General features: G+C 38.5%; 4 protein-coding genes across 5 annotated transcripts; 1 reads left to right on the top strand and 3 right to left on the bottom strand.

Moving 5' to 3' along the window:
• Positions 1-1,264: 1,264 nt before the first annotated feature.
• On the bottom strand, positions 1,265-2,066 carry LOC114745929 (uncharacterized). The gene is given in 3 exon segments (XM_028934103.1): positions 1,265-1,701; positions 1,704-1,736; positions 1,739-2,066. Coding segments are annotated over 3 exon segments (435 nt in total). The 5' UTR covers positions 1,947-2,066; the 3' UTR covers positions 1,265-1,507.
• Positions 2,067-3,945: 1,879 nt separating this feature from the next.
• Positions 3,946-7,173, bottom strand: LOC114745988 (AT-hook motif nuclear-localized protein 7). 2 transcript variants are annotated; one of them, XM_028934165.1, is made up of 6 exons: positions 6,596-7,173; positions 6,090-6,157; positions 5,819-5,950; positions 4,966-5,127; positions 4,377-4,730; positions 3,946-4,260 (listed from the first exon to the last, which is right to left on the bottom strand). In XM_028934165.1, the coding sequence occupies exons 1-5, from the start codon at positions 6,981-6,983 to the stop codon at positions 4,398-4,400; spliced, it is 1,083 nt and encodes a 360-aa protein (XP_028789998.1). In that variant the 5' UTR covers positions 6,984-7,173; the 3' UTR covers positions 3,946-4,260; positions 4,377-4,397. The 2 variants fall into 2 exon arrangements, with proteins under 2 accessions (XP_028789998.1, XP_028789999.1); XM_028934166.1 differs by having other exon boundaries at positions 4,383-4,730.
• A 9,464-nt stretch (positions 7,174-16,637) lies between these two features.
• On the top strand, positions 16,638-18,327 carry LOC114745989 (uncharacterized). The gene has a single exon (XM_028934167.1). It carries the CDS (start codon positions 17,159-17,161, stop codon positions 18,194-18,196), a length of 1,038 nt encoding a protein of 345 aa, XP_028790000.1. The 5' UTR covers positions 16,638-17,158; the 3' UTR covers positions 18,197-18,327.
• Positions 18,328-21,969: 3,642 nt separating this feature from the next.
• LOC114745967 (cytochrome P450 76A2-like) lies at positions 21,970-23,551 on the bottom strand. The gene is made up of 2 exons (XM_028934147.1): positions 22,658-23,551; positions 21,970-22,587 (listed from the first exon to the last, which is right to left on the bottom strand). Exons 1-2 carry the CDS (start codon positions 23,549-23,551, stop codon positions 21,970-21,972), a joined length of 1,512 nt encoding a protein of 503 aa, XP_028789980.1.
• Between the last annotated feature and the right edge of the window lie 3,352 nt (positions 23,552-26,903).

Raw genomic sequence — 26,903 nt, 5'->3', positions numbered from 1 at the left:
CATGTGTGCCTCTAATTCGATTGTTTTCGCTTAAGGGGTTATATCGTATGTCCTTACGGGAGAATCAATCCCAGGGGACATTGAAGACGTTGTCCCTTGGAACGATGAGTAACAGTGACCAGGGACCCGAGACAATTAATGTAACATGCTCATGGCCGAGATATTTGGTTATAGAGTGTTTGCTTTTTTGGTAAATATTTGGCTATAGTCTTGTAGATTTGATCAAGAGATAAAGAACCACAAAGAGGGAAAATGGGACCATCGTCCTCATTGACTCGTTGATGGTATTGGGCTAACCCCCCCCCCCAAAAAAAGACCACAAATGTGAAAGCCCATTATTTAAATATTGGACTTGTTCTTATTTTCAATAACAGACGCAGGCCTGCGATCCCAATGCTAACGGAACAGTAACTTCAACCCCTTCCCTCTCCACGTGGTTTTTGTCATGACAACTATTCGAATGCAAATTCAACGCCAGCAGAAACACTACAATGAACCAAAATTCAAATCCCGACCGAAAGAGGTGTCTGTATTTATGCTTTAGAAAAAAAAACGCTTTTGGGCCAAAAAATACGGTTTCTGCGTCAGCCCCATTATCGGGGGAATGAAAAAATCAACTCACACGGTTTCTCTTCAGCTTCAGTTAATTACTCAATTGGCAACCTTCCCCTCCTAACGGGGTCAAAGCTTAATGGCGATAGCTCAGTAACATCATCGTCACTCGCAAAAGCCCGTTGCGGTGGAGTGCTCAGATAATGGTAGGTGGATAGTGGGGTTTCCTCAATCTCCGAGGAAGAGCAATGTTCACAAGGTAGAAACATGGGGCACAGGTAGAGGCTGACGCTTGGTCTGCGACTTGGGCTCCAGAAAGGTCATCCCTGACCTTTTGCTCATCGGGACTGAATCAAGTTCTTGCAGTTTAATGATTATGCAGATACGAAACATGCTGGCCTGCAATTAGGAAGTTCAAAAGTTCAACTCAAACACATCTCCGGGGAGCGAAGAGGAAGTGCATATTTCACCTGAATCTTCTTCCACAATGGTACGAAACAATAGTATCATTGGAAAAGGAGGGTTAAACAATTCTTTCCTTTGATTCTTGGGGAGCGAAGAGGAAGTGCATATTTTACCTGAACCTCCTTCCATAATGGTACGAAACAATAGTATCATTGGAAAAGGAGGGTTAAACAATTCTTTCCTTTGATTCTTGTCCACGCTCTAGTTAAGTTTTCCTTCTGGCTTCAACCATCTTTTGCTTCTTCTTTTTTTTTCCAAAAAGAAAAAGGAAGTTTAGCTTCAGTTGCATAATTGTATTATTATTACAGCATTAGCTCTTCAGGACCAGGTCAGGGACAGCAAAGGACTGCACTCTAAAAAATTTTCCCCGAGAGAAAATCGGAAACTTTAACAATTTGCATTGATGATAGTTATGAGTTCAAAGTTCAAACCACACAGAAACACAAGCAGCTCGAAGCAGTAAAAGGTAAAAACAAGGTATTTAAGTTGGTTAGTTGGGCTTCAAGCGGGGATCAACCTCCAGCCTGCCAACACCTTCCTCCTCTTCCGCCGCCTTTGCCACATCAACCTCGCCGACCACCAAATCACCCACATCCTTCTCCTCTCGCTCGTCGTCCACGTAGTTAGGATCCTTCTCGTCTAGTGCCGCCGGCGCCGCCTCTATCTCGCTCTCGGCCATCTCCCCGGGCCTTCCCACGTGTACTTGCCTCCGCGGCCGCCTTGGGCGGCGGCTTCCTGATGCCAATTCCATCAGCCGGGTGGCGCTCCATCCGCTGTATCCCCTTGTCCATCAGCTTCTTCTCCACGTACTTAACGGTGTCTACGTTATGAGTATTCAGCTCCGTCTTCTCCACCCTCTTCCTTCCTTCTTCGTCATGACTCACGGCTCTTATCGTCACCGTGTCTTTCTTGTCGTCGATCGGCTTCATCTCTCGTCGTGGCTGCCTGATGTCTTGCTATGAGTAAAACGGTGGAGTGTGAGGAAGCTTTTATAAAGCAGGGTTCGACCCTGTTTTTGAAATTTGGCGAGTGGATATGAGTACCAGAAGGTGCTGTGGATAGGCTTGAGGTGTCTTGGCTCTGGGAATTGTTTGCTGGTAAATCAGTGCATGCTGTGCCCGCAAACCATTCCTTTGACTTGAGTGAATCAGTCAGGTTCAGATGGAACTCCCGGGTCATTTAGCCCTGGGGCCAAGCAAGCTGTTTCTAGAATCAGATCTCTTCCCGGATTCTTCATGCTTCTACTAGCTACTTCAAATTTTTGGAATCTTAGGGGCTATTCTAACCTGCATTTGGATCCATTGGGCCAGTCCACACTGGGTACCATCTGTCTCTTTTTCTTTCGTTGGTCCAAGCGGATTGTCTTATATTTATCGGGTCGTCTTCCTCAATATGCATTCCGAACGGGCCTTGCCCATTTGCCTTATTAATAACGCCAGTTCCTTTTCTGCTTCAATTCCCACGAGTTTCTTCGTGCTGCGACAAAAATGAAAACATGCTCGAGTATACCTGCTCTTTTTTTATTCTGAGAGACGAAAGCAACTGACAATTCACCAATGTCCTCAAAAGAATGACGCCAGGTGGTTGCCGCCCTCATCTTGCACAATAAGATGATATGTGAGGGAATTAAGAGAGCTGTTTTAAGATATGTCCCCTCCTTCCACAATCCTTGGCTCCCAGTCCTGCGTTGATACCGAGGAGGGGGAGGGAATGTTGTTCGTACTGTATCCTCCATGCCAATTTGCTTTTGCTTATGCAGGCCAATTTTAGGGCTTCGAAGTAGTTTAATCATATTTTATATACGTTTCCTGGTGGTTATAAATACTTTCAACTGATTCCAAATTTCTTATTTATTCACATGCTCAAGTCACCAAACAACAAGGTCACTCCCCGGCTTCTTATGACAGCTTTGCGGATTTTTCGCCAGCCTAATAAATGCATGTGGGACCTGTGCCGGTCTCTGCTGTCTTTACCTGCATTTATCAATTTTGTATCCTATTTTCTTTTCTACATTTATCTTCCTCGTGCTGTCGCGAAATTCAAATAAAAATCAGAAAATAAATTACTTTTAGAGATTTAATGTTTTCTAAATTTTTTTTTATCTTTCGTAGTTTACAAATGTAAACTACTCGGATTTTAAATTTATTAATTATCAAAATCTTAACCATTTAATTATTAATTTTAAAAAATCCACATCCGCATTTATGATTTTATGATCCTGTCACTCTAGTCTAGGGTTCTTCTTCTCTTCAGTTGGTTCCTGCTCAGATCCAGTATTTCGCTGCCTTCTTTTTTTTTTTTTTTCCGGCCTGAAGTATTTCTTTGCTTCCTGATTTCTGAATCAGGACGAGTTTTCAGCTCCATATTTACTAATTAACTTATGATATGAGTATGCTCTTCACCTAAGACCCTACCGGCAGCGTGCAATAAAATGCTCGTCCGCTTCAATTTTATCTATAATATTAAATATTAAAAAAAATTAAATAGGAAATTTGCATAAAAAAACAATTTGCTAGTATATATAATTGTCTTTAATTTTTTTATTTCGTATATATACCTTTTTCTTCCCCTTGATTAAATACCTTTAACTTCCCCTTGTTAGCACGTTTGCCCGCATAATTTTGCTCTATTAATATTATAGATCCTCATACAAGTATCAAATTAAATTTTGAAGAAAAGTATGAATCATTTTCCCTAAATCAAAAGAGGCCACAAGTGTAAAATAATTTTAATTATAGGTAAGAAATAAAAATTTAAAATCCGATCAAAATCTAACCTGGGCGATGAGAAGGATTTGAAGGAGATTTGCGTCTTAATTACTCATAGGAGACTTTTAAGCCGTACTGATTTGGCAAGCATCTATTACCGTTCGATGATAAGTTTCTTATAGGATCAGCAATATGATGCATCCAACAGAAGAAAGCAATGGATAAGTATAGATGACTCCGCATAAGTGAAAGGTACCAGTCACTGGTATTACTGCTCGGAACAGCCTACAATCTCTGATCATCATGCGCCTACCTACCCCCACTTCAACAAATAGAAATTAAATTGTGAGTGTTCAACAGCAACTCTAGCATTTAAAAAAAAAAAAATTAAAGTCCAAATCGTTTCTAACTAATTCCTGCAAATATCTGATATATAAATCAAATCTCTATTGCTGGATCTAACGATCAGGTGGTCACCCCAAAAGTTTCAATGTTAGTACTTTCTTTCTAGTTACCATGTCAGCCTCCGGATCACCTGAAACCAGAATCAGAAAAGAAATCACATACGAAATCATCGAATATATAGCAACCTATAATTATAAACAACTTGGCCATTTTTCAAAATCAAACATCTGATCATAAAAATAGTACCTTTACCTTGACTTTAAGCTTCTATTCCCCAGGCAGAGATATATTGATGTCTGGGGTTGGGCCCTGATCTGACAACTCTTCAAATCCATTCCAATCAGAAGCAATGGGTGTGGCATCTAAACTCTGCTTATCGCTGCTTGTAATGTTGTCTGATTCTCTGTGGCTTTGCTCTGGAAGCTGCTGCTGGGCCATGGGAGTGAAACAGTTTTCAGCAGCATCAGGATTTGCCTGTGAGATAGGCCTTGCCGCCATCACAGCATCCGCACCAGAAACTGGAGATGCCGCAGTGTTCTCACGATGTTGCTTTCTTTTCTGTGCCTTGTGACCATACGGCATGAAGCTTCCCATCACAATCTGCAACCACACGTGTCATCATAAATTCTCTCCACAATCCTTCAAAATGGCATACCAGATGGTACAGATTCAAACATCTTGGCAATATATGAAGCCTAAGTCCTTAACCATGTTATTGGTGTCATTACACTACAATTAACGTTTCTAAAGATGAGTTTTAACGGAAAAGATCAAACTTTAAAGCATGTGATTGACTAGAAATTTAGGTAAAGCAGTGAAAGAAAAGGCATCGTACTTGGATTGGACTAGCAGCAGTTAGGAGACCAGCAACGCCACCGCCTATGACACGACCATCAGGGCCGGCCAGTGAGACACTCAACCCACCAGTTCGACTTCTCATGCCGCCATTATCAGACATTGTGAATGACCCGGACAAGGACAAAATCTCGAACCGACCCTGAACATTGAAATTAAAGGGCTCATTATTGAAAAATGCTAAAAATTAAGGACAGTGGTTTAGTCTCCAGTAAGACAAGCTATACAGAGTAGAAAGGGCCCTGAAATGGTTCAGAGCCAGACCACATGGTCAACGACAGAAATTTGTGATACAGTTCAGGATAATAAAGCGTTAATTATTAGTAATTAATGATCAGTAGCATATCATTGTACCTCCGTGTCCATGATTTAACATGTCATGTCCCGCCTAGGGTTTTTACGTGGGAAAACAATTATTTCACCAATGTAGCTGAAACCCAGCTTCCCAAACCCGACCTAAGGAGAGACAGACAGAGAAATCATCTGTAATAGAAGCATCTATTGTCATCGTCTTTGACATATCCATATTCTAAATGCATGGCAAAACAGATCATTACGCAAGCCCATGAATAAACTATCCAAGGCAGAAAGTTCCCCCAGTAACATAAATCGTCGTCTTAATGTGGCCCGCTACGCCCCTCTGGGATGGAGTTGCAGATTAAAAATAAAAAATAAACAAACAGTATCAAAGATCTGGCCTTTACAGTCATTTGTCATCATGAATGGCAAAAACATGTCGGAAATGAAAGCAATTTAAATAAGAAAAGAAAAACATTCTCATAGCCGAAGGATAGGCATCAGTAAGAGGACGTAGATCTCAGAAAACATCATGCCTCGTATGTTAATAAGCCACCAGAAGAACCAGGCTGCCGTAGAGTGACATTAGATATAGCTCCATTGGCAGAAAGAACGCAAACTCCTCTTGTACCTTTCTGAGCAAATGACACGATTTTTCCAGCGACATCCTGCATGAAGGTCATCAAGTAAGATCTCTGTCACGTTTACCAAAAAATTATATTTCGGGATCTGTTTATCAATAATGTTAAATAACCGGCTATCATTATTTTGTTTGAATCTAAAATCGTAGAGTGCTTTCTGCATTACCTCTCCAGAATGAACAGTGACTACATGAGGTGTGAAATCCCCACCTGCTGTGTTTGCAAACAACTCACCTTCAAAAATAACAAGCCGTAAGATTTCTTGCTCAAAGAATCCGCTATATCCACTGACTCCATACTAAGAATTCACATGTTACACGCAAAGTATGTATTTAGCAAAACATACCTTTTATTTGCCCTTAACATATGTATGTATCAACCTTAGATTCTAAGCCACAAGAAGCTAAGTTTATCTAGTTTCAGCCATGATAAGCCTACACTAAATGTTTTGTCCATAATATCAGGGAGAAATAAAGAAAGAGGAAAACAAAAAAAACTTGTATCTTGTCCTGAAACGGTTAAGATTTCAGTTACAACAGGCGCAAATTTTCTTTTAAGAAAAAAAATTGGGCGCAAATTTGAAACCGAACCCTTCAGTCCTAAAAATATCACTCTGGAATTCAACTCCAGAGAAAAAGAGGAAGTTTTGAGTGAGATTAAAACAAAACTGACCTAAAGATGCGAGGAGCTGCCAGTTGCCAGAGCCAGGTGGTCTGCCTCGCCCCCTTTTGGTGGAGAACTCAGAAGGTGAGGTTGGGGAAAAAGAAAAGCCTTGTTTTGATGCTGCACCCGGGTACGACGTCGTCACCCTCGGCTTCCCATCTGAATCATATTTTCTCGGCCTCCCTCTCTTCTTTTTCCCGAACAAATCCAAACTCCCTTGCCCTCCTCCTCCGGTACTTGCAGGCGATGTCATTGGTGCTGCGCCTCCACTGTTCTGCAAGTTCATATTCCCCGTCATGTTCGTTACCTGAGGCACGGAGACTCCGACGGGTTGCACATGCTGCCCGGAGTCTGAGTTCCCCGGTGACCCAAAAACATGGGCATCTTTTTCTTCCATCAAAAAAGCGTTTGAACAAGGAAGATAACAATGAAAGAAGGTATAAAGATGTTGTTTGGGTTTCTAGTATTGGAAGCCTAAAAGGTGAACAGTTCAGGTTTGAACCAGAAAGACTCTGCAAATGGCGCCAGAAGTAGAAGAAGTGGGAAGCGTTTTTATCTTTGGATGGGAGAAATTATGAATTCGCTCCTCCATTAATGGAGGAAAATCAGACTGTGAGTGTCTGGACTCTACTGTGCATTTATTTATTCCAATATTTTAATTTGAATTAAAAAATGATCCATTTATGATGATTCGTAATAAATAAAGATGTTCAGCCGAGATTATTGTTTTATGCCCAAATTATCCCCGTAAATGGACAAACTGACAAAAGAGATTTGTTTTTCAAATCTTTTTGGCAACAAGTCTTTGTTTTTAATGGGGAAAAAGAGATTATTTTTGGTTTTGGCATATGCAGTGATTCTTTTCCTTTCTTTTTTAAGTGTCTTTTTTAAAAAATTATCTATCCATTTTTAAGAAAACTTACGGCAACGTTAATTATTATTATTATTTTTAAGTATGTCCTTAATTTTATTAGTTTTAAAAGTTCAAAACATCATTAATATAAAACAGTGACATTAATTATGTTTTTAATTTATGTTCTGAAACTTAAAAAAATTATAAAAATAAATTGACGAAATATTCTGCAGTAGTATAGTAGTTCATATTTTATTAAACTCTTAAAATACTTCTTTAGTTTTAATATAAAAACTAGTTGATTAACTTGAATAAATTAAGAATATTAGTTATTTATAATAAATAGTTCTTATTTTTTTAAACATAATTGCTAATTATGTTTATTAACCATAACTACCATTTAATGAAATATTTAACATATACACCTAATATAATGACTGCCTTAAAAGAAAATATATAAAAAATAAAATTGATTAAAATTTTATATTTAGAATTAAATTAAAAATAAAACTAACTTTTAAATCTGCATTAAAAAATTGAATAAAATAACATATTTGGCAGCTGCCATTGATTGCTAGTTTACCATCATCAAAATAAACAAAAAGTATTGAAATGAACATATAGGAATAGTAAGCTTGGCATTAAAAAATTGCGGTCAAAGCGTTGGTGTTCAGATAAAGCGGCAAAACGCGATAAAATAATATATTCGCGAGTTATGTGAGTTGAAAATAGGAAAAAAGGAAAAAGTTGAAGTCCCTATCTTACGTTTCCCAAATCAATTGGCATCCGAATTCTATTTTGGTGAGCACTTTCAGATTTTGATACCTAAACCACCCTCCATTCCACATTTCATTTGCCGAACCCAAATAAAAATTATTATTAATTGTTACGCTGGTCACACCCCCAGTATATTTTCAATGAAACAAGTCACGGCACTCAAAAGAGTTCATATTTCGGAAGTGAAGTTATGAGACGGAAAGCGCGTGGTATTTTAACATTAAAAATATAAATTATAATTTATATTAGCATGTTTTTTAATATATTGATTGATGATTGGTGATAGTAAATTAGTTAAAAAGAAAGAGGGGGCAGGCTGGCTGGCAGATAAAAGGCGTTTGGCGGGGGTAGCATTGGGAAGCGCGGGTGCCCCAATCAAGTGGAGTGGAATGAACGCTGAGGAAATGGTAAAAACAAAAACCAAAATCTGTCCATAAAATAATGGCAACCAAAAATAAAAATACGCCCAATGAAATAAATGCATGCTGGAAAAAAGAAAAAACAAGAAGAGAAAAGAGGAAAGAGTAAAATAAAAGCTGTCGGGAAGACCGTTGACGGGCCTGACAATTCACGCAAGCCATTATTAATTACATATTTAAGGGCTCACGCCTTTGCTTCCCTATTCTGGCCCTCTGCCTCCCCCTCCCTCCTTTTCTTCTCTCCTCCGTTCCCCTCCCCTCTTAAACTGCAGCTCCTTCCCTCTTTGGCTCAAATTCTTATATTGCCCACATCTTTCTTAAATCTAAAAATACGGTCCATTCACTAAAATCAGTTTATATAGATTTATTTAAAAAATATGTTATTTATTTTATGGGGAAAAAACCATATTAACGATGGGTCTTGAATAGTAAGATAAAATAACTAGTTTTTGCTCCATATATATGTGGATGCTTTAAATTGGAAATGCAACCTCTTCATTTCTTTGACTGTTCACTTCCTTCTTCCTCATATGGACGCAGGACTTGATCCCAGTGCCCCATTTAGCATTACAGGCACCGTTGCCACTTAGATAGCTAACGTGTTTAACAGTCAAATTAAACTACTCGCAGGATACATGTATTGTTCTTATTAGGTTTATTGAAATGCTTGACATCTTTTTCATTTTTTAAACAGACGATATTCTAGGTTAGTTTTGTGAGTGTCATAAACGCATGTATTTTATCGGAAACGCACAACTTTTATATTTTAAATAAATGAGCAAAGCCTTTTCCTGGAATAAAAAGCTGTACAACATATAATCATTTATTCAACAATGTACACCAAATAAATTTTGTTCAGTAATATTCCACTGGAGCACATATTTAGCATATTTGATTTCTTTTGGCAAACACGGTGTGTCTGGGTTAAAAAACAGTACTCCTCAAAAGTTTTATATTTAGGACTGGAAGAGGAGTAGTAGTCTATACTATAAATTTGAGGACACGTATACATCCATGAATAATCTAAAATTAAGGGCCTGTTTGGGTATCTCAAAACCGTAGTTTCAGAAGCACTTTTCCGCAAAACGAGATAATCTCCTCCACATATTTACTTCATAATTCGTAAAAGCACTTCTGAAACTATGGTTTGATTTCTATCCAAACACACCCTGAGAAGGAGCTGAGCAAGAAAACACATGACACGGAAACTGGTGGATAAAAGCTGGACGAAGGAGCAATTGTTGAGGCTGGGGGTGGGTTGAACAAGTCTACGTTACCATGTTTCACCTAATACCCTACCTAATTACCTACTCCCCCCATCCCTATTTTTCATTCTTTTCTGTTCACATCATGCCTCCTTCTACTCCCTTCCGTGTTTCAATTTCTAACGATTCATATTTCCTATTTATCAATTCAATTCTTAACAAATCAATTATGTTGTCACGAAATTTTTGGTTTGACCATGCATCGTCACGAAATTTTAAAGCCATGCCTGAATTCAATCTAAAATGCTACTCCCTCCGTTCCTTATTATAAGAGACATTTGATGCTTATGGCATGTTCCTATATATAAGAGACACTTACAAGTTGTCTCTACTTTTTTGTGTTGATTTACTATTTTACCCATATTTATTATCTCCAACTCACACTCTCTCTCCCTCCCACTTCTCTTTCTTTGAATAATTTAATTGTTCTCTCTCATACTCTCTCTCCTTATTAATAAGGGCATTTTTGAAAAAAAATTATACTTTTTACACATTAATTGTTCTTAACTAATTTTAACTGTTTTTTTAATCAACGTATTTCGGTTATTTGTCTCTTATAATAAGGAACGGATGGAGTAACTAAAGATAGGTAAACATAAGAGAATATTTATTTTATCTTAATTTGCGTCTCTCGGAGGTGCATGCATGGCCCATCTATCGTTCACACTTCACGTACAATCATTAATTGATCATCCCTTATTCCTATACGGACGCCTCTTTTATTTGACAGTATTCACAGTGTCTCTCTTCCAGCCCTCGATCACTGATACTAACACCGATGCATAAATATAAACTTAAAAATCATATATAGTAAATTATATCACTGAAAGACCACACACGACTTCACACACACTCACTCTACATGTACGCCCACGGCTCATCGACTCGCATCTAGTTTTCTTACAGGAAAAACATTATTTACAAAATACGGTGTCCTTTTCACGGGGCGTCCCTTTTTTGTTGGGATGTGAAAGAAGGTTACTAGAAGCCTAAACCAACAACCCCCCCCCCCCAAAAAAAAAAACCAACCAACCAATATCTAGAAGATCATAACCAGGGCATTAGTTGCGTTGGAAGTATTTGTAAGAGCGGCAAGATGTTAACTACTGAAGTACGTAAGGCCTTGTATTTTATCAAATCCACCCGTCCTGGGCCGCCGCTTCCACCACCCCTTCCATAACTCCACGATCGCTGCTCATTCAAACCACCTGCGCTGCTTGTCCTCACGTCCCAAAACCCCGCCTAACCGAAGTTAAAGCAAAAACCCTGATACCGTCTCCCTTCATCGCCCGCGAACTGGGAAAAAGCCAATACATTCTGACCTGCCATTTGATTTTCGATATAACTGCGCATAAAGCAAACCCGCAGCGAGGCCTATTGGGCTTAGAGAGCCCAGGCACTCACCGTCTGGACCAGGCAGGCTTGATCGGCCATGGACAAGGGTTTGTGCCCCGACGTCGAGGAGGAACTCGATCACGCATGACGAACTGCATAGCTCGAAGGAAATGAAAATGCTTGAGGGTTCCGATTCCTTCTTGTCGTCCGTTATCTTCGTGAAGTTGCCGTGAGGATGGTTATGCTTTCTTCTTCTCCTCTCCCTCAACCTCCTCAACCTCAAACGCCAAGGCCAGAGTCTTCAAAAGAATCAGGAGAGAAGCGACATTGGGCTGACCGGCTGACTACGTGCGTGATGATGAGGTGGAGTGATAACTCAGTCAAAATCGCCACATGTACCATTTTGGTCAAATAACGTCATTTTAACGGCCAGGGTTAATAGTTCTCATTGATGGGCATCACTGCACTAATTTCAAATGTTTAAGGATATTTCAGGACAAAAACGTCTTTTACTCCTATCTTTAATTAGTGTATAATATTCCACGTTAATCTCAAACGTTTTGATATACGGATTAGAGCCTTAAATAACTATACAGATAAAAAAGTGCCGGAATTATGAAACCATGACGGCAATAATTGCTCTGTGAACATGCGTACACAATTTTTGACTTTGCCGGGGCCATCGCCTCTTCCTAATTTTTAATAACAACAATAATAACCGGAATAATCATACCGCTCACGTGGTTATTTTGTTTTGGATTTAGAATTGAAATTGAATTCAAAGACGTGAAAATAGAAGAGCAATAAGAAATGAGGCATGGGTACACGTTGGGAACCGCTAGCAGCAACGCAAGATAAAACAAAACACAGACAAGAACAAGGACACGCCACAAACAGACAGCGAAACCTTGGTAGGGTCCCTCGGTCATATCGTTTTTCCTCTCTCTGCTAAATGACCCATATGTATGTATCCTACCCCTTCCATTTATGAGTTTTAAATTTGAGAAGGAGAATATTCATTTTACAAATTTAAATCTAAATTTGTTTTAATATTTAACACTTATCCTGTTCTAAATATAAGACCTATTTTATATTATAAATATAAAACTTATTTTATATTATAAACTACAATATAAAATAGGTCTTATATTTAGAACTGAAAGGAGTATATATTTTAAAATGTTGTTTCTAATTTTGTTCCTTTTTTTTTTGTTTTTGACACTTTTTTATTTTTTATCATTTATTATAATAGTATATTTGAAAATAAAAATTTATTTATCACTTATTTTATTATTTTTAATTAATTTTTTGTTACCTGTTAATTAATTATTTAAAGTTTATATTAAGGAATAGGGAGAGTACATTATAATAATGGCCGTTTTTATAATTTTCTCAGCGCTCTCAAACTGTGCAAGCCTGCACAGGAAATAATAGAATCAGTTAAGTAGTTAAACGAGATAACTGATTTTGATGCAAGTAATAAATTATTAATCACTCTTAAATATTTATAAAGTACTTTATATATTGAAATATGACGAGATTCGGGAAAAAAAAAAATCTCTAGATATGGATAACATTATAAAATCACGCTACATCATTTATTCTCTTCCACGATCTCGCGTATCAAAGTGAGATTTACATGAGTCTTTGGACCAAAAAAAAAAAAAAGGTCTACATGAGTCCCGAAAACAATTAACGACATCTAATTTCATTCAAATAACCGCATAAAGTTGGGGAAAAAGTAAAGTTTTTCTGTGGGTAATCAACCGGTCAAGCACACACAGCTAACTAAAGACATGGTTTATTGAGGCGAAAAAGAAAAGGCACAAGGAAAGAAATGGGCTCTCTACCCTACAAAACAGTCTCTTTTTCCTTTAACCAAGCACGCGTATGGAAAATGATAATCGGCCCGAAGCGCCATCAATTTAATTTTTAAAACGACGAAAAAGCAATTTATTAATGGAGATTCCCGAGGACTGACCATGTGGGGGGGAAGGACTAAGGAGCCTCAAAGTTTCAAGCTTTGCTTTTAGTGACTATTTTATATTTATTGCTTGGTCATTAATTGTTTGCATCGCCACTACCGTAACTGTTCAAAAGTACCGTAGGTTGCCATCATCAGTTATGCTGAAAATAAATGTCATAATTTAATTTTATGGCTCATCTAAAACGACGGGTCGCCAGCTCGAATCCTAGTCGATATACGGGAATACCAGAATGTGATTTACTGATTTAGCCTTAACCGTCCCAATCCCAACAACAGTCCATGGGGGGTTGGGGTTGGGGGAGACGCGGCCATCGGCTAGAAAAAGAAATTAAGTTGGTTCCTAATTAAGCATAAAATTAAAGCTAAATAATAAGTCGAGCTTCTTCCTTTTTCCACATGTGGGTTTCCACTTTCCAGGACCAACTTCTGCCATTTTTTTTTGGGGGGGGGGGGAATCTGCCTTCCGTCCTCAAAAACTAGTTGTAAATCCAGTAGAGCTTAATAGTATTTCCCAAACTTATTCCTCTCAGATTTACTAGAAAATCATGGCATGTTGACTTGTCCAAATTGCACCCAATAAATAATATTTATTCAAAATTATAGTATTTCGATCCTTCAAAAGTTTTTTTTTTTAAAGATTTATCGTAATTCGGGAATAAAATATTCACGTGGCGTGTGATATTTCACCTGACGTGTAGAGTGGACAAAATGCTCGAGGTCCAAAATGAATCGCGATGTTGATTGCGTACAGCTGTGCAGACTTTTTTTTTAACATATATTGTGCTTTTTTTCTCACACAACAGAAATAGGAGCAGCGATTTATAAATTTATTTACCATCGCCTTGAACGGTAGTGAGTTTTTGATTTTAGGATGTCTGCAGTTAATTTGATAAATGTCAAAGCTTTGAATATCTCTCTGAACTATTTTTTTTGGGCACAAAAATTCAAACCTTCCCGTTCCTGAGCATCCCGGGTAAACTCGGATGGAAAATTTCCAGTCCTTCTTTGACAATATGCCTTTCTATGGCCCGCCCAACACCTTTAATCATATAAGTCATGACCTATCGATATTCATATTTTACTGGATTTTCCGAAGAATGCTGCGCCTTTTTAAAAAAAAAAAAATTCTTTCATGGAATTATAAAAAATACTTAGACGCCTAAAAATAAGTTGATAATTTCACGCAAAAGAGAGAGAAGGTAGGGTTGCCATTAGTTGTTACTCTGGAATTAGATCTTCAGAATCTAATTTGACTGTAAAAGATCAAAATGATGCAGTGAGGGTCCACTCTCAAAGTGAGCTCTCATCTTTTTCATAAAAGGGATTTGACAATATCCTTAAGCTTGAGTAAAGTGAAGCCCCTGGAGTTTTTTTTTCCCTTTGGGCTGTGCAACCCAGAAAAAAAAAATCCCAGGATCAGTCGTCCGCGAAACCTTCATGATTTTTTCAAATTAAAAAACCAAATAACTTATTTCCCAGCTTGGCTGCATTAAGCCATCATCAGGAATATATAACGCTTTCCCCAACGAAAACAGCGTTAACAAGGGCAAGGCCGAATCACACGATAAATTATAAAAATAATAACAAGACTATGAGTTGTTAAGTTGAAACTTTTTTTTTTCCTGGGGCAATGTTGCGTTGGAAAATGAAACTACTTATTCGCAACAAATTCGAGAGGCTTGACATGCTAGTTAGTTATTTATGCCGAAGTGACAGCTCAGTAATCATCAAGTCTCATGGAGCTTCCAGTAACGAGTTGGATCTGGTTTGAGTACTGGCAAACACGGTAAACAAGAAAACCCAGTGAAAAATTGGTGATGGTTGCTTTTGAAATCTGTCCGAATTAAAATTTTGTTCTCAAATCTCAATCAGTATCAACGACATGCGTTTTCCCCATGATGTTATTGCCGACTTGTAAGATTTAATTTGCAAGTTGCAACCCCAATGATGATATTGTTACTACGTTTAAATAAATCCAGAACGAAGCCGGTTTATTCCAAAACGCAGAGCCGACATGACGGGGCGGTGGAAAACGGCATGGAGTGAGTGTTTAACGCTACAGAAGAACGTCCTTTCAAACTTTAATTATGGGCCTCAGACCCAAAATATTATGGGCCGATGAGCCCGTGGCCCAAAGCACACCAAAGTCTCGTCCTTCCTATCGGTAATTCATAGCAAGGGTTATCCATCTGAGATCGAACCGGACGGCATCGTCACGTTCGGAGCATAACAAATACTATAAAGTATGAACTTCAATACTTAATATAAGAATAAGAACTAGTTAATTAATCTAAATAAATTAAAAAAATTAGCTAAATTAGTTATTTATAATAAAATAATAAATAGGTACTGTTTTTCTTACTAATCCATTATATTGGTTACAACTATTACTATTATAAAAACTATATTAAAATAAATAAATATAAAAAATTAAACAAATTTAGCTTTAATGTTTAGAACTAAAATAAAAATTAAATTAAACTTTTACATTAAGAGCCAAGTGGCACCAAGTATTCCACTCTTTGCACTGGCGTCAGTTGTCCGTGGAGGCACATGCTCCTCAAAATTCGCCCTCTGTCTCAAATACGACCCATCTTCCCTGCACCCATTGGCTGGTCCCCCAAGTTGTCGTCGCATCTCAGGTGCATCTTAATCCTCCATTCTTGAACTCATCGAACATATCCTCCCAGCACAACCACGGGCCACAAGAAAGATCCATATCCGAAGCAACAATCGGAAAACTCGCCTCCTGTCCATTCTTGAATGCCAGTGCAATTCCCAGACGCAAGCCACCACTAAACTGTCACCTCTGTCCCTCACGTTCTCCAAAAAGCATCAACCCGAATGCCACTCTCATATTCGCACCCTCTCCTCGGTTTGACCGATTCTTGTACTCCCCCTTCCTCTCTTATTTGTCCCTTTCCTTCAATTTTTTTTCTCATCTCAATCCTTCTTTTCCCTGTCGCGCTCACATGTCCTCACCTGCAACTGCTCCACCCTTCCCCTTCTCCCCTCTCCAGTGTTCTCCCATATTCGTTTTGCTGGCTCTCTCCCTCCATGCTGCCGAGATTTTGAATGCAATTTCGACGCGGAACGGCTAAACGTGAGTGTGGCTGAATCTAAAATCGCGGATTGTAGTCGTACTGCATACCGTGTTCTTCATTAGTCACACTTTATGGTGCAGCGTGAGATTGTTTCTAAGAAGCTCTGTTTTGTTCCCAACTAAAATGGGAGTTGGCTTTCTAATCTGTACTGATGCGTTCGATTTCATTCAGGGTACTGAGTGTCGACTGAGACGCTGCTGATCGGGTTTAATCATTAGAACGTGGCTACCAATGAGGGGTGACATGGTGAATGGGTCATGGATCAGTGCTTTGAAGTCTGTCTCCCGCAAGTCGGCATCAGATGACAAGGCAGCCATAGGAATTTTGGCATCAGAAGTCTCTTTCTTGATGTTGAAGGTCGTTAATTTATGGAACTCTTTGAGCGCCGTCGAGGTAATGAGTTTGAGGGAGGAAATAGTAAACTCACTCGGGGTCAAATTACTGGTTTCTAACGATGATAGTTTCTTGATGGAACTTGCATTGAATGAGATACTCAGTAACTTCCAATGCTTAGCAAGGTCCGTGCCAGGTTGAGTCAGAGGTGCGAGAATCCATTGTATCGTCGTTATGAACAGTTTGTGAATAATCCAGTTCGGGATTGCTTTCATTGGTCAGGGTGGGAATACAGACGGAAAAAGATGGATGGGAAGGTAAAGAAAATGGAAAGATTTGCGGCAGCTATGTCACAATTGTCCCAGGAGCTTGAGGTCCTGGCAGAGCGAGAACGGACTATCAGGAGAATGCGGGCAAATCCTAAGTTGGTCGAGTCAGATTGGTCGAGTTTAAGAAAAAGGTTAAGTTGCAGCGCCAAGAAGTAAAAACCCTTACAGAGATGTCTCCGTGGAATAGAAGCTATGACTATATTGTCCGCTTGTTGGCAAGATCACTATTTACAATTCTAGAGAGGATTGTACACGTCTTTGGAAATTATCCCCAGCAACCACTGGAACAGCAAGAAGATGATTCTGAAAGAGTACATGCTGTCACCCTTCGACGGACTTGCTCCTTCTCGCCTCCTATGCATTTTTATGTCCATCCGGATGAGTTGGATACAGAACAACTTGGTTGGAGGTTGAGCTCAGGGCATGTGGCTGACAATGGCAAAGGAAAGAAGAAACAAGAAGCTCTTCATTTAGAAATCAGGCAGTTGGGATATATTGGTCCTTTCAAAGGATGCGTGTCAGTAGGAACTGATTCTCCTGCTGTGCCAAGTGGCAGGGGGCCAACAAAAGGTGGCTCTATGAGGACAAGTGATTACCAAACGAAACATGTTGTTGGAAAAGCCAAAACCGCAGATAATTCGTGTTTATTCAACAGGATAAGCATATATTCAAAACTATCCATCAGTAGTGGATCAAGACCACTTCCTTTTACTCTCGGTGATGCTGCTTTAGCTCTCCACTATGCCAAAGTAATTATATCGATTGAGAAGATTGCAGCATCACCTGACATGCTCGATCCTGAGACCAGGGATGATCTGTACAACATGTTACCAACAACGATAAAAACTGCTCTAAGGGATAAGCTCAAGAGGGGAGGTAAAAGAAAGGCTTCCTCAGGAGGAGGATGGAGAGTGGTGGTGAAGCATATTTTAGGATGGTTGGCTCCACTGGCTCATAACATGGTAAGGTGGCATTCTCAGAGGAATTTCGAGAAGGAGCATGCGACTTGCAAGCCAAACATCCTATTAGTCCAGACTCTGTACTTTGCAAACCGAGCAAAAGCTGAAGCTGCGATTGTGGAACTTCTTGTTGGTCTAGACCATGTTTGCAGAACTTATCAGCAAGCTGGCTTAAGAGATTCGCCTGAGTTTATTGGGACTGGCTCCCGTAACGTCGTTATGACGAGACATAATAATGATCTATCTTGAAATCGTACCTTGTTTGGATATATCTTGAGCATGATTGCGCAGCTCCTCTCCATATGAGAACTTGGTATACCCAATAGCAGTCTTTCAATTAAAACAATAACTTTGTATGAACCAGTTTGGTTTCATTTCAAGTGATATACATTAGATCAGATAATAAATATAACTGTTTACCAAGGTTTTTTGAACACAGCCCAATGACCTTATGAACCAAGACAAAATGTTGAAATATATGCTCAGATGCACAACGTACCACTCCTCCTACACAAATATAAGAGCTAATTAAGAAGTTGATATTGATCCCTTATTTCACATATTTATTAATTTTTTTAAAAACTAATCCTATTAATACCTCCAACAATAATTAAGGAGTAGAGGGAGGGAGGGAATTAAGACTCAAAGTAGTTAATTAAGTTTTCTATTAGGAACTGAAAAAGTATATATTTAGGCATCCAGTATCATTAGGTCAATTGATGAGGAAGCATGTGGTAGAGATTACCCCGGTAATAACAGAATTAGTCTCGATTATAACGGCGAATAATATAATTTTGTCATGTGCCGCAGTACTTCCTTTGTTCCTATATAGATGTTTCTGGTCCATAGTATACTGCATCGTTTTTCTGCCCTTTAATTAACAGCAGTTGAGGAGTGTAGCCATAGATATGAAATCTGTTGCTTCTTAAACATCTTGGCAACATTTTCAGTTGTTTGCTGTTGCCCGCTCCAACGTTATTACCTGTTGCTTGAGGTATCAGTTTTTCTTACTTCTAAGCCACACTTGGTGAAAAACGTTGCCTCTTCCTATCTTATAGGCAACAATTTTACCATAGCCCCATATCAGCAGTTTCAAAATATTGCCATGTAAGTACAGTCTGCAACTATTGCCCTAAGCTAAAAACACGCAACACTTATAAAATGTTGGCAAAAGGACAGGCCGCATAACATTGCGATAGACAACAGTTTTAGAGTGCATGCACGAAGCATGGGCAGCAATATCTAAACACATGTGAGTAAAAATTGAGAAATGTTGCATTGGTATGCAACAGACAACAATAATTCAAATTGTAGGTGCGCATACGGTGACGGTAACAACTGACTACAATTGACATTTGTTGCTTAAAATATTGAATGCAGAATTTAGAACTGTAACCTTAATTTTCAAAGGGAACCTTTAAATTTGAAAACAAAGTTTTTAATTGACATTTACTCTTTTGATCATATTTATAAGACAAATAGAGAAGACATTTTTTTGTCCTATTTATAGGGTATTAAGAGAAATTTTTTTATATGCATGTACAATTTTACTCTTCATTTATTATTATATTTACTTGGTTTATATGAAGTATAATGTATACTAAATAGGGATATAGTTGAAAATTTATTGAATTTTAAATAAGATTTGATAAAATTGAATGTTTTTCTTGATCTATGTAAAACATGTTAAAAGTGACTAATAAATAAAATCATGAAAGTGACCAATAAATAAAATCAGATAAATATTACTTTAAGACCTCATCAAATGGTGACAAGGGTAAGTCATGAATAATATCAAATTGCCACAGAATACGGGTATACAGGAGTCATAATTTATACACCCTTCCAAAATGGGCGTATATACCTTTTCTAAAAGTGCTTGTTTGGGTTTAGGCGTTGTCGACTGGGATCACTTTCCTTGGAACAAAATTACAAAATATTGTATCAATATGAAAGAAAAGGTCTTGATTCCAAACAGTAGTATCCATGCATTGAAAGAAAGAGATATGACACCTGTTGCAACAGTACACATTCAAATTTACAAAAAGAACCAATAATACAGAAAAAGCCTGGGCCTTGGGACACCATCGAAAGCTTTAATTTTAATACCCATGCATTCAAAAGTCGGTGCTCGATCTATCTCTTATCTCAATATATACATACTCCTCCAGTCCTAAATGTAAGACCCTTATACACACTAGTATAAGGGTCTTACATTTAGGACCGGAGGAGTAATAAGAAAGAGTTTCAAATGTTTGTGACCAGGCAACATCCGAAGTTCCGATAACTTTGCATCAGGTGAAATCATGCACCACTCCTCCGATCTTTAATATAAGACTCATTTAACTAATTTGATTAGATTAAGAAAGTTAGTTAAGTTAGTTAATTATAAGAAATGTCATATGTTTTTCCTAAAATACCATAATCATCTTTCTTAATACCCTATCTTCTTCTTTTACTTAATTACGATTGAGGGAATATCTTTAAAGAAAATTGATAAATATAAAAAATAAGTCTTATATTTAAAATCAAAACCAACTCAACAATTGAGTCTGATATTAACGAGCGGAGCAGTATTGTATTGAATCAGGCCAACGAGTGACATTATTGATCTGTTGCTTCCCAATGTGGGTCAAAAGTCGGCAGCGGGCCTATCGGCTGAGGATAACGTACGAAACTTTGAATGTGATGAGGAGAAGTGATAGTAATAATTGTGATGAGCACACTGATAAACATACCAGTGGGACTCTATGGGAGGTATCAATTATTGTTTGTTTGTACTAATTTATTCTTTTGGTAAAGGAAATTGGATTACTTGGCCGGTATTGCGGAGAATCAGAGAAGCAGGCTTCTGAAGGAGATTCCCTATATACAAGACACACACAAATATAATTGTCCTTACGCTCGCTTACGCCTGTTCTCAATAATATTCTCATTAGTTTGCATTAACTATTCCAGGGTTAAATATTAAATGATAGCATAGGAATAGGGGATCATAAATTAGCTGGCACGCAATAAATCAAACCTCGTTTTGATATATGGATTTAGAAACTTACCTAAGGATAAAATTTGTTATTTATTCCAAACTCGAAAAAAATGAACATGACAATATCATTATTGAAATGCTCAAGATTTCGTTTTTAAATTATTAATATTTTCAATGCTTGATAATAAAATTTGTTAAATTTAATACTAAATTAAACTCCAATCAGAAAATAACTTCAAGGTTTTTTTTCTGGGCGAGATAATTTTAAGATTATCTGCATAAAGTTGTTCGGGTACTCTTTAAACGTAGTTTTTCTTTGTCCTTAAAGAGAGAGAGAGAGAGAGATCTTCAGGCGCTAAAATATGATGATCGCCTTACAATTTAAAAGCTGCGCAATCACTTATGTGATATAGCACGTCTCTGTGGCTGACGCTAATTCGATATGATGCCATACTAGACCGTCTTCGGTTCAAGTTACACTCCTACAGTTACTCGAACTTTATTATGTTGTATTGCGGGGTTTGTTTATGATCATTTGAGTTGCTGATATGAATTTGGGACAATTATTCTGTGCATACGGCTGTCCTAGCTGGTAAGAAATACTCTGAGAATACTACTACCTCCGATTCTAATTATAAGACCCAGTTGACTTATTTGAGGAGATTAAGGAAATAAATTAAGTTAGTTATTTGTAATAAATAAGTGTTGTCATTCCTAAAATATCCTTTCTAAATAAGTATATTGGCTAGAACTATCATTATTAGAAGGATTATCTTGGAAAAAAAATGCATAAATATGAGAGACAAAATAGATTGGGGTCTTATAGTTAGGACCAAATAAAAAGTTAAACGGAATCTTATAATAAGGATCGGAAGTAGTATTAAGTAAGCGAGGGGCATTTATTGTTTTTAGATAGCAGAAGCAAGCCAGACCATACCAGGTCTCACGTTAATAGAATACAAGATAATTCAACATGACAAGTTACGTATCGTACACGAAGATATTTAAAAGAAAAACAATATAATACCTGCATCGTTTAACTTTCACTTTTCACCATTTTAGGGAGCGCGAACAAGGGCTCGAGCTTTCTCATAGTGATCCCAAGCCGGTCTCTCGTGTCCATGGTGGACGGCGTCACATCCCCGGCGAGTGTCCAGTCAAAGTGGTGAAGCAAAGAGCTCAACACCAAGTGAAGCGTTCTATGAGCCAACGGCACGCCGGCGCACATTCTCCGTCCAGCCCCAAACGGGATCAGCTCATAGTGAGACCCCTTATAATCAATCTTGGAACCCAAGAATCTCTCAGGTTTAAAAGCCAGCGGGTCTTCCCACGCATCTGGGTCTCTTCCGATTGCCCATGCGTTCACAAACACCTGGGTATGTCTGGGTACAAAATATCCCATGAATTCTGTATCATGAATTGCTCTTCGAGGCACCAGCATCGGAATTGGAGGATGCAGTCGAAGTGTTTCCTTAATTACAGCCTGCAAGTATGGAAGATTCTCTATGTCACTCTCTTCCACTTTCCTGTCGGACCCAACCACTTCACTAAGCTCTGCTTTGGCCTTCGTTAACGTCTCCGGGTTGCACAGCAGCTCCGTTAGGGACCATTCGATCGCGCTGCTCGTAGTCTCTGAACCAGCCAAGAAGAGTTCCTGACTCAACCCAATTTTATATCAGAACTTGAGAGTTACTGTCACGCATTGGAATGTTAACTAGACTTACCAATATGAATATGTTGAGGGACTCTTCGTTTGTATCATTGTCCAGATGCTCAAGCAAGACATCCAAGAAATCCCTTTGCGCCTTCTCGCCAGTACTCTGCTTCTCTATGCGCTCTTTCACAAACTTGGAAGCGATTACTAAGGCTTTTCCCATATCTCTTTCCATGTTCCTTCGGAGGCCTTGAGGGTCCAACCACCTTAGCCAGGGGAACAAGTCCACCACGTTTGCGTGGCCCGTCCACTCCATCATACCCATCATCGCTGTGAAAAACTCCGACCCTTCGTTCGATTCAGGGTCGAACAAGTCACGTGACAGCATCAGGTTGCCCAGCAAGTTAAAGCTCATCAAGAAAACGTAGCGGGCCACGTGAAGGCCACGCCCCTCCTCTAACTTGTTGGCTTCTCTCGCGATCCAAACAAGCATGTCGTCGACGCATTTCCTTCGAATGTGAGCCGTCTCGTTGAGTCGCTTTGCGACCAACATGTCAACGGTGACGAGGCGTCGCATGATCCGCCAGTAGGAGCCGTAAGGGGCCAGGGCTAGGGAGGACTTGTCGTAGTTGTTGACGCGCATCATGTCGGTGATGGTTCGTTCGGCGAAGGAGAGATCATGGTTCTTGAAAAACTCGGCGGCCGTCTTAGTGGAGAGTATGGCCATGGTGTTGGTGGCGCCTATTCTGAGCCAGACGACGGGGCCGTATCGATCTTTGAGATGGGCCAGAGTGCGGTGAGGCATGGGTCCTAGCTGGAACATGTTTCCGAAGAGAGGCCATCCCGGCGGTCCCGGAGGAAGACGGCGCTTGGAGGCTGAGAGTTTGCGGTGGATGAGGAGCAGCACCACGACTGGCGATAAGAATAAGAGATACCACAGCGGGGAATCCAGAGGCCTCGCCATGTTTCTCGGAGCAAGAAGAGTGGGGTTGAGAACTTGAGATTTGCTGAGTAGAGGCCCCTCGCTGATTTCAAGTTTTGTTGTCGCTAATGGTACCGTGCCTCCCTCCCGTCTTAACGCGTTAGCTCGTTGAATAGCTGTTTCACTCACCTGCCAATCTTATTAATTTCACATGTTGAAAGGTTTTTTTTAATCAAAAAGGATAGTTTATTATGCAAGTGATTGAAATAGTACTCACTTTTGTCATATTTATAAACTTCCAATAATTAGTTTGAAAAACAAGCATATATATTTGGGAAAATTGCAAATAAAGACCCCTCAATATATAAAATAGCAATCAGGGACCCTGAATTTGAGAAATTGCTCACAAGGACCCGGTCCCAATTTGCAATTATGAAATCATGGCCAAATTACCAAAATACCCTCTGTTTTTCTCTCTTTCTTCCTCTCCAGATCATCTTCTTCCCGACCTTGCCTCCTCATTTTTCTCTCTCTCTTCGTTCTCTGTTTCCTTTCCAAGTTTCCTTCCCTCTCCTCACTCTTTTCCCAAAGTATATGGAACTCACAATGTCTTTCGGTGGTCCTCTCCTCATTGTCATCCCCCATCACTTTGTTCTTATCTTGCTTAGCTGCTCTTTTGTCGACAATGAAGCCTCTTCCATCATTCTTTCTGTTGCTGTGGAAGGAGAGGAGAGTCGGGAGTTTGAGGGAGAGTGACAGTCATTTGCAATGCTTGTAATGTTTGCTTGCAGTGTGTGCGGTGATTGCTTGGTGCTGAGACAACGCCCAATAAATCTGGATTTTTATTCTTCATTTCTATTTTGATTTTCAGCTTGTGTTCGTAATTGAAAATAACGAGTTTGATAAGTTGTTGAAAATAACAAGTTGACAAGTTCTGATACCCACTTCACGACAAGTTCAGTAATGCGAATAACAAGTTTAGCAAGGCGAATAACAACTTCAAATAAGCAATTCATAGAAATTCGAGTTTCTCTGTTAAAATGACAGCATTTTCAGATTTCTTTAGCAGATGACAAGTTCTGATACACAATTCATGACAAGTTCAGTAAGGCGAATGACAAGTTCAGTAAGGCGAATGACAACTTCTGATAAGCAATTCATAGAAATTTGAGTTTCTGTGTTAAAATGACAGGTTCCCAGTAGGTTTTCATACTTTTTCTGTTAAAATGACTGGATTTCCACATTGATTTATCAAATGACAGGTTTACAATAGAAAATGACAAGTTTTCATAAGATTTTTATGCTTTTTTTTTTGCTGGAATTACAATTTGCACATTTCTAACAGCAACAACTTCTGATAAATACGAAATGACAAGTTTAGAATGAAAAATGACAAGTTAAGTATAGCAAATGACAAGTTCCCACAATGTTTTCATACATTTTCATACTTTTCTGCTAGAATTACAATTTGCACATTTCTGACAGCATCCACTTCTGATAATTGCAAACAAGCTCTAAATTGTGGAAATCAAGTATGATGATTGTATTTCGGTGGAAAAATCGATCAAGGTGTGGTATGTGAGGAACAAACGAGCCCTAAATACAGTGCTAAACGAATAAAGTTCTCGTTTTATATGTAGAATTTGATGGTTTCTTGTTCATATGATGTGGCAATTTATATTTGGGATTTCATGGTTGAGGATGCACTTGTGAGTGGATATGATCATCGTAGTGCATTTGCCACTGGTGTTGATATGAGCATGCTTCTTGAGGGGCTTATGAGAGTTCTGGTGCTATAGTTTTATACATTAGGAGGAAATGAGAGTTGAAGTTGATGATGAAAGATGTTAATCAGAAGTGTTTGCTGTCAGAAATCTGAACATTGTTATTTCAGTAGAGAAATTTACATTTGTATGAAAACGTGATGAGAACTTGTCATTTTACATACTTAACTTGTCATTCGTTATTATGGACTCGTAATTTACTGTTTATCATAAGTGTTTGCCGTCAGAAATCTGCACATTGTTATTTTAACAGAGAAATTTACAATTGTATGGAAACGTTATGGGAACTTGTCATTTTACATACTTAATTTGTCATTCGCTATTGTGGACTTGTCATTTACTGTTTATCAAAAGTGATTGCTATCAGCAATGTGCAAATTGTAATCCCAGCAGAAAAAGTATGAAAAAGTATGAAAACATTATGGGAATTTGTCACTTGCCATACTTAACTTGTCATTTTCCATTATGAACTTGTCATTTCGTGTTTATCAAAAGTGGATGCTATTAGAAATGTGCAAATTATAATTCCAACAAAAAAGTATGAAAAAGTATGAAAACATTGTGGGAACTTGTCATTTGCTATACTTAACTTGTCATTTTTCATTCTAAACTTGTCATTTCGTATTTATCAGAAGTTGTTGCTGTCAGAAATGTGCAAATTGTAATTCCAGCAAAAAAAAGCATAAAAATCTTATGAAAACTTGTCATTTTCTATTGTAAACCTGTCATTTGATAAATCAATGTGGAAATCCAGTCATTTTAACAGAAAAAGTATGAAAACCTACTGGAAACCTGTCATTTTAACACAGAAACTCAAATTTCTATGAATTGCTTATCAGAAGTTGTCATTCGCCTTACTGAACTTGTCATTCGCCTTACTGAACTTGTCATGAATTGTGTATCAGAACTTGTCATCTGCTAAAGAAATCTGAAAATGCTGTCATTTTAACAGAGAAACTCGAATTTCTATGAATTGCTTATTTGAAGTTGTTATTCGCCTTGCTAAACTTGTTATTCGCATTACTGAACTTGTCGTGAAGTGGGTATCAGAACTTGTCAACTTGTTATTTTCAACAACTTATCAAACTCGTTATTTTCAATTACGAACACAAGCTGAAAATCAAAATAGAAATGAAGAATAAAAATCCAGATTTATTGGGCGTTGTCTCAGCACCAAGCAATCACCGCACACATTGCAAGCAAACATTACAAGCATTGCAAATGACTGTCACTCTCCCTCAAACTCCCGACTCTCCTCTCCTTCCACAGCAACAGAGAGAATGATGGAAGAGGCTTCATTGTCGACAAAAGAGCAGCTAAGCAAGATAAGAACAAAGTGATGGGGGATGACAATGAGGAGAGGACCACCGAAAGACATTGTGAGTTCTATATACTTTGGGAAAAGAGTGAGGAGAGGGAAGGAGACTTGGAGAGGAAAGAGAGAACGAAGAGAGAGAGGAAAATGAGGAGGCAAGGTCGAGAAGAAGATGATCTGGAGAGGAAGAAAGAGAGAAAAACAAAGGGTATTTTGGTAATTTGGCCATGATTTCATAATTGCAAATTGGGACCGGGTCCTTGTGAGCAATTTCTCAAATTCAGGGTCTCTGATT

Source organism: Neltuma alba, unplaced genomic scaffold (assembly GCF_004799145.2).
Source record: "Neltuma alba isolate B1F8T4 unplaced genomic scaffold, ASM479914v2 tig00004862_pilon, whole genome shotgun sequence".
NCBI classification, from domain to species: Eukaryota; Viridiplantae; Streptophyta; class Magnoliopsida; order Fabales; family Fabaceae; genus Neltuma; species Neltuma alba.
The sequence above is the reverse complement of the archived record's forward strand: the minus strand, read 5'-3'. Positions and strand labels throughout refer to the sequence as shown.